General features: G+C 63.4%; 1 protein-coding gene across 1 annotated transcript; it reads left to right on the top strand.

The window, feature by feature from the left end:
• The first annotated feature begins 174 nt into the window (after positions 1-174).
• On the top strand, positions 175-7,597 carry PARP6 (poly(ADP-ribose) polymerase family member 6). The gene is given in 23 exon segments (XM_040570109.1): positions 175-306; positions 1,514-1,591; positions 1,710-1,804; positions 2,015-2,075; positions 2,180-2,270; positions 2,351-2,417; positions 2,678-2,827; positions 3,078-3,255; positions 3,470-3,523; positions 3,781-3,876; positions 3,969-4,061; positions 4,189-4,314; positions 4,406-4,471; positions 4,605-4,672; positions 4,862-4,910; positions 5,325-5,372; positions 5,374-5,438; positions 5,540-5,612; positions 5,766-5,835; positions 6,334-6,413; positions 6,516-6,579; positions 6,726-6,810; positions 6,881-7,597. Coding segments are annotated over 23 exon segments (1,863 nt in total). The 5' UTR covers positions 175-303; the 3' UTR covers positions 6,984-7,597.
• Positions 7,598-7,713: the final 116 nt, after the last annotated feature.

The raw sequence follows: 7,713 nt of genomic DNA, 5'->3' as shown, positions 1-7,713 counted from the left end.
GACATGGGGACACTGCGTGGGGACCAACGTGGGGTTGTGAGGGACCACAGGGGACCAGGGGGACCTGCACCGGGGATGCCGTGTCCCCCTCCCCCACACACACACATACACTTGGGGTGTCCCTAGGGACACTGGGGGACATTTTGGGGTTCGGTGCCGGGGTCCCCACGGTGACGTCACCGCCCAGGCGGCGTTGCTGGGAGACGGAGGCGCCGGGGCCCTGACGTCAAGGCCCGATGGCCGCCCGCCCGCCCGGCAGCATGGAGGCGGCAGGGCTGGGGGCAGGCCGCCGCCAGCGCTGAGATGGTGAGGGGACGGCGATGGGGACGGGGATGAGGGGACAGGGGGACAGGGAAAACATCCCCCCCCCCCCCCCCCCGGTCGGGGCCTGGTGGTGGTGGCGGGACCAGGCCTCGCCGCACAGGCCGGCACGGGGATGGCGGTGACAGTGCTGAGGGGGGGACGGCAGCGAGCGTGGGCTTTGGGTCCCCCCGTGTCCTCTCCATGTCCCTTTGTGTCCCCCTGTGTCCCCCACAAATGGCTCCTGTGGGGTGGGAGCCCCCCGATGAGGGAGGGAGGGGTGAGGTGCAGCTCCCCCCCATCGGCTGCAGGGTCCCTGGGTGGTGATGTGCGGGTCCCCCCCTGCCTGTACCCCATAACCTGAACCCTAAACCTGTCCCCAAACCCAACCCCTAAACCTGCATCTCCAAATCTGTCATACAAACCTGCACCCTCCTGCCTGCACCCCAAGCCTGCACTCCGAAACCTGTCCCCCATACCTGTATCCCCAAACCTGCATTCTCCTGCCTGGACCCCAAACCTCCACCCCCAAACCTGCCCTGTAAACCTGCACCCCCAAACTTGTCCCCCAAACCTGCACCCTCCTGCCTGCTCTGTAAACCTGCACCCACAAACCTGCCCCCCAAATCAGTCCCACAAACCTATACCCCCAAACCTGCACCCTTCATTATGCACCCACCAAGTCTGCACCCCCAAACTGCTTTCCCTGCCTACACCTCAAACCTGTACCCCCAAACTTGCACCCCCAAACTGCTTCCCCCACCTATATCCCAAACCTTCCCCATGCCTGTTACCTGGACCTGAATCCCCAAACTTGCACCTCCTAATCTGCCCCCCAAACCTACACCTCCAAACCTATATCCCTCAATCTGCACCCTCAAACCTGACCCCAAGATTGCTCCCCCCCAATCTGCCTCTCCCAAATCTGCCCCCCAACCCAGCTTCCCCATCTGCTCCTTGAAACCTGTACCCCCAAACCTGGCTACTGAACCTCCCTGCAGTCTTCCCCCTCTGTCTCTCCCCCAAACCTTCACCCTCCTCAACCTGGAACCACAAACCTCCCCCCAAAATCTCCCCCCCAAAACCTGCTCCCTCAGCCTGCCCCCAAACCCATCCCAACCTCCCTTTCCAACCCCCTGATCTGTTCCCTGAACCCCCCTCCCCCAAATTCTCTCCCCCCCTAACTCTCTGCCCCCCAATCTGCTCCCCCCAGGACCTCAAGGGCCAGTACTGGACGGACGATGACTCCGACGGGGAAAATGAGTCCGAGGAGTTCCTCTACGGGGTGCAGGTAAAGCCACTGCTGGGGACAGGTGCCACTGGGCACTTGGGGGGCTCAGGGAGCCCCTGCCCCCTTACAGGGGTTCGGGGGCTCCATGTTTGACAATGCCACGGGTGCTGTGCCGTAGGGGACCTGCGCCGCCGACTTGTACCGCCACCCGCAGCTGGACGCCGACATCGAGGCCGTGAAGGAGATCTACAGTGAGAATGCCGTGTCCGTCAGGTGAGTGTGTGTGCACCATGACATCCCTGGGGCCCCTGCATGTGACAACTCCTTGTCACCCACTCGTGGCACCCCCAGGTCCCCCGCACTCTCCCCATGCCACCCCGGGACACAGGGAACCACGTGTGCCCGTCACGATGCCCACAAGGCCGCCCGCTGTGGCACAGGCGGCATGCCAGCCTCACCCCGTCCCCTCACCTCTTGTTGCAGGGAGTATGGGACCATCGACGACGTGGACATTGACCTCCACGTGAACATCAGCTTCCTCGATGTGAGTCCCCGTGGCACAGGGGGTGTCCCCAGCATGGGATGCTGGTGGGGTGTCCCCTGGGTTCCCTGGATCCAGCTGGGGTCCCCATGGCTGTTCCTCGGCAGGAGGAGGTGGCGACAGCGTGGAAGGTGCTTCGGACGGAGCCCATCGTCCTGCGCCTGCGCTTCTCCCTCTCCCAGTACCTCGATGGCCCCGGTGAGTGGGGGTGGGCAGTCGGGGCGTCCCCGCCTGCTCGTGGGACGGGCGCTGGGTGACGAGCGGCTCACTCTCGGCAGAACCGTCCATCGAGGTCTTCCAGCCATCCAACAAGGAGGGCTTCGGGCTGGGTCTGCAGCTGAAGAAGTAAGAGCCGAAACGCCACGGGGACCGGGGGTGGCAGGGAGGTGGCTTGGGAGTGTTTTGCCTCAAAAGCATCCGGGTGCCCCTGTCCCCATCATGCCACGTCTGCTTGCCCGCCCTACAGCCCCAGGATGGGATTGTCACATGGTTTTGGTGACAAGGAGCTGGGGGGCAGGGGGCACCCAGCAGAACACCCCCAGCTTGGCCAAAGCACCCTTGGGTGCTGGCACCCTGCTGGGGCACCCATGGCACCTCTCTGCCAGGATCCTGGGCATGTTCACATCCCAGCAATGGAAACACCTCAGCAACGACTTCCTGAAGACCCAGCAGGAGAAGCGACACAGTTGGTTCAAGACGAGTGGCACCATCAAGAAGTTTCGAGCGGGCCTCAGCATCTTCTCCCCCATCCCCAAGTAAGGTTCCAGCCGTGTCCCCGGGGTCCCAGCCCCTGTCACCTTCACCAGGCACCCTCTCTCCTCTGTCACCATGCCTCAGTTTCCCCATTTGCACCTCGGATGCTGCTAAGGAGAGCAGGAGCTCCCAAAAACACACAGGAAGGCACAAATTGGGTGCTGGATTTATGGGGAAGGAGAAGCCAGGAGGGAAACCGCCATCTGGGGAGGGTGACGGTGACAAGCGGCCCCCCCGGTCCTGTGCCCGCAGGTCGCCCAGCTTCCCCGTCATCCCGGACTCAGTGCTGAAGGGCAAGCTGGGCGCGCCCGAGGTGCGTGTCAACCGCCTGATGAACCGCTCCGTCTCCTGCACGGTGAAGAACCCCAAGGGGGAGGTTTTTGGCTACGCCCCCAGCACCCAGGCAGGTGTCGCCCCCTTCAACATCCTGGTGGGTGCCAACCCCGCATCGGGGCTCACTTTGCTCTCCCTCCCCTTCCCCTACCCCCAGCCGCATGGCATCGGGGCAGGTGGCACGTCCCCGGTGCGGCCGTGTCCCCCTGGGAGGGTGTTGGGGGCACCCGGGGCCTTCGGGGACTCCCAATGCGGCGGGGGGCGTGTGGGGAAAGGGTAACACAGCTGGCACTGCTCCGGCTCTGTCGCAGGTTGGTGGCCACTGCAAGAATGTCCCCACGCTGGAGTACGGCTTCCTCGTCCAGGTGAGCGCCCTGCATCCTGCTGGGACCTAGCCCAGCACCCAGAGCGTTGTCCCCTCTGTCCCTTGTCACACTTGTCCCCATTCCGCTACCCAGAGCATCTTCTCCACTGCCCCACATCCCGCTGGGGTTTCCAAAGCAGGGTCTGGCTCCTGCCGTGGTCCCTCGCAGAGGTCCCAAACATCTCCCAGGCGCCAGGGACCCGAGTGGCCGGGCCACCACTGCTACCACGGGGCTGACTCCCACATCCTGCCCTGCAGATCATGAAGTACGCGGAGCAGCGCATCCCGACGCTCAACGAGTACTGCGTGGTGTGCGACGAGCAGCATGTCTTCCAGAATGGCTCCATGCTCAAGGTGCGGTGGTGGCAGCGGCCGGGCGGGCACAAGTGTCACCCCATGTCGCTGTCACCAATGCCACACATGGTTGGTGCCTGTCCCCTCCACAGCCGGCCGTGTGCACCCGGGAGCTGTGCGTCTTCTCCTTCTACACCCTGGGTGTGATGTCCGGCGCAGCGGAGGAGGTGGCCACAGGTGCTGAGGTACGGGGACCGGGGGTGCGGTGGGTGCGTGGCACGAGGGTGGCATCTCTGGGATGACCAAAGCGACATCTCCTTGGGGTGCTGCCCTGACCCCGTTTCTGTGCCACTTGACCATCTCCATGCCCAGGTGGTGGATCTGCTGGTGGCCATGTGCCGCGCTGCGCTGGAGTCTCCTCGCAAAAGCATCATCTTTGAGCCTTACCCCTCTGTGGTGGACCCCAATGACCCCAAAACACTCGCCTTCAACCCCAAGGTAAGCAGCGGGGCAGCAGCGGGGCAGCGCTCCCCAGTGCCAGGGCTGGAGAACCCCTCCGACGGCCGCCCCTCTGCTGCCCCATGTGCAGAAGAAGAACTACGAGCGGCTGCAGAAGGCCCTGGACAGCGTGATGTCCATCCGGGAGATGACCCAGGTATGTGGCGTGGCCCCAGCCCAACATTTTGGCCCCGTGTAAGACCCTTCATGCCATTGGCTGGCATTTTGGTGCCCTTCACGAGTGGGTGGGTGGGTGACAGGGGCTCTCACCTCCACCGTGCCTCTGTCAGGGCTCCTATCTGGAGATCAAGAAGCAGATGGACAAGCTGGACCCCCTGGCACATCCCCTCCTGCAATGGTAAGGCCGAGGGTGCTGCAGGGGATGGGGTGGGGGCTCAAGCCCCTTGCTCCATCGTGGTTGCTTTCTCCTGGGGTTTGCGACCACCCACCAGGCAGCACCCGAGGCTCAGGGACAGGGTGGGACTCACATCCTGGGTCAAACCACCCTGTCTGACCTCTTTCTCCTCCTCCTCCTCCTCTTCCCAAGGATCATCTCCAGCAACAGGTCCCACATCGTCAAGCTGCCTCTCAGCAGGGTAAGTGGCCCAGCTAGGATGGGGATAGAGCTGCACGGGCATGGGAGGCAGGATGTAGGGTGTGGGATGTAAGGTACAGGTGGTGGGATGCATGATATGGGATGTAGGATGTCGCTACGGGATGTGTGCCCAGAATATGGGGCATCGAATGCAGGCTGTGGGACAGAGGATGGAGGGTTTGGGATGCGGGAGGTGGGATACAGGACAAGAGCCAGGAGATGCTGCGGACAGCGATGGGTGAGCTCCGATGGCTCCTGGCCCTTGCGCCATGGCCAAGCCCTCCGGCCAGGCTCTGGGCAGTCGCACTGGGCTGGGGTGGGCGTGGGGTTGGGGACTGCCGTGCATGATCTGTGTCTGTCTGTCTGTCCTCTCTCCCCGCCGGCGCTGCCTTTGCTCTTCCCTTTCCGCTGGTAGCAGCTGAAGTTCATGCACACCTCACACCAGTTCCTCCTGCTGAGCAGCCCCCCCGGCCAAGGAAGCCCGTTTCCGCACTGCCAAGAAGCTCTACGGCAGCACCTTTGCTTTCCAGTGAGCTACCGGGGGGTGGTGGGGGGCTGGTGGGACCCCCATGGGGCACCCCGGGGCTGGGCGCTGTGGGGCCGGGGCTGACACAATGCTGGCTCTTGCAGCGGCTCTCACATTGAGAACTGGCACTCCATCCTCCGCAACGGGCTGGTCAACGCGTCCTACACCAAACTGCAGGTACCGCTGGCTGCCGCCGGCCCCAAATCCGGGCGGGAGGGCAGGGAGGGATGTGGGCAGCCCCAGGGATGCTGCTCGCCGCCACCGCGGCCCGTGCCCCATGCCCAGGCTGCTGTGGGCCCCGTGTCGCTCACCCCGGTGTTTTCCTGCAAGCTGCATGGAGCAGCCTATGGCAAGGGCATCTATCTGAGCCCCATCTCCAGTATTTCCTTTGGATACTCAGGTAAGAGGCTGCCTGCACGGCTCCATCCCGCCTGTGCTCCCACCCCACTCCCTGCATGGGCCCGGGGCTGCTTGGTGCCGTGCCGGCTGGAAGAGCTGCGTGGGAACAGGGTGCTGCGGCCTCCCGGCCGCATCCCACATCCATCCCGCCCGCACCAGCCTCTCCCTGCCAACCTGGGGCTTTCCGATGCACCCTCTTGGTCACCGGGGAAAAAATACAAATAAATCAGCATTTTCCAGGCTCAAAAAATGACTTTAAGGTGTCACAATGGCCACTTCTTCCTTTTGCCAGCTCTGAAAGCCGCTGCTCCCTCTGTGGGGGTTCCTAGGGTTCATCTGCGGGACGGGAGCATCCCGCATGGCCGTCCCTGCGGGTGTCTGTGGCATGTGTCCTCACCTGTCCCCATGTCACCCCGGGGAGCTCCTGCCCGCTGGCCGCAGCATCCCCCCTGGGGTACCCTGCGGGCGGGGAGTGACGGCGCCATGTCGCTTTCCACAGGGATGGGGAAAGGGCAGCACCGGATGCCTTCGAAGGACGAGCTGGTGCAGAGGTACAACCGGATGAACACCATCCCCCAGGTGACGTGGCGGGGGACACAGCGGTGGGGGTCAGGGATGGGGCTGGGGAGGTGTCGGGGACCGGAGCAGGACGGGGGGTGACGCCGTCTGCTCTCCCCGCAGACCCGCTCCATCCAGTCCCGCTTCCTCCAGAGCCGCAACCTGAACTGCATCGCGCTTTGCGAAGGTGCGGGGCCGCGTGGGGTGGCGGGGGACGGGCAGCACCCACCTCCCCAGCTGGGCACCACAGGGGGCTTGGGGTCCCCAGCGCAAAGTCCCGGTGCCCGTCCGTCACCCGTCACCCGCCTGACAGCCCCTTCCTCCCCTCGGCAGTCATCACCTCCAAGGACCTGCAGAAGCACGGCAACATCTGGGTCTGCCCCGTCTCGGACCACGTCTGCACCCGCTTCTTCTTTGTGTGAGTCCCGCCGCCCCTCGCACCCGCGCCCGGCCCCCACGGGCCCCCCTCACCCCCTCTACCCCTCCAGGTACGAAGACGGTCAAGTGGGAGACGCCAATATCAATACTCAGGACCCCAAAATCCAGAAGGAGATCATGCGTGTGATCGGGACTCAGGTGTACACAAACTGAGCGGCAGGGACCCGCCACGGCGCTCCTGGGCGCTGAGCGATGGCCCGTGGCCGAGGATGGGCGAGCGGGTTTCGTGCCGGCCGGGCGACGCGCGCGGCTCTGGGCAGGACAGAAGCGGGGGCACCGACGCTGGCGGCACCTCCCTGTACATAGGCGTAAAGCGGCGAGCGCGCAGCGGGCGGGTTGAGCGGTCCCTTGTCCCCACATCGTCCCCGACCCAGCGTGGGGCACGGCGCGTGCCCGGTGGTGGCTGTCCCTCCTCACGTTTACAGCGACGGCGTTTTTACCGAAGTTGAGAAACTGAAGAAAAAAACAAAAACAAACAAAAAAAAAAAACATGCAAAAACAAAAAACAGACAAAAAAAGAGAAAAGAAATCTGTCATGGTGTAGTAAAATTCTTTGAACACCCTGGTGGGCAGGGGCTGTGAGGAAGGGATGGGGATGTAGCTTCGCGCCGCGGTTAACCGTGGTCCTGGGGTTAACCCGAAATAAATAAAAAACCCAAACTGCCTTTCCCCGCTGCACTGCAGCTGAGACCATGCCATCGTTTTTTGCTTAGGTTCGTGGGCTTTTTTTTTTCCCTTAAAAATAAAATGAATAAAGCCACTTTCCCACGTTTACTGAAGTCTCCCAGTGTGGCAGCGAGGGGACACCCAAGGGGACGTGGCAATGCCCTGCGAAAGCTCCCCGTCGCTCTAAAACAATGCTGACACTGCGGGCAAGCGGTGC

Source organism: Cygnus olor, chromosome 11 (genome assembly GCF_009769625.2).
Source record: "Cygnus olor isolate bCygOlo1 chromosome 11, bCygOlo1.pri.v2, whole genome shotgun sequence".
NCBI classification, from domain to species: Eukaryota; Metazoa; Chordata; class Aves; order Anseriformes; family Anatidae; genus Cygnus; species Cygnus olor.
Note: the sequence above shows the minus strand (reverse complement) of the source record. Positions and strands in the feature narration are given on the sequence as shown.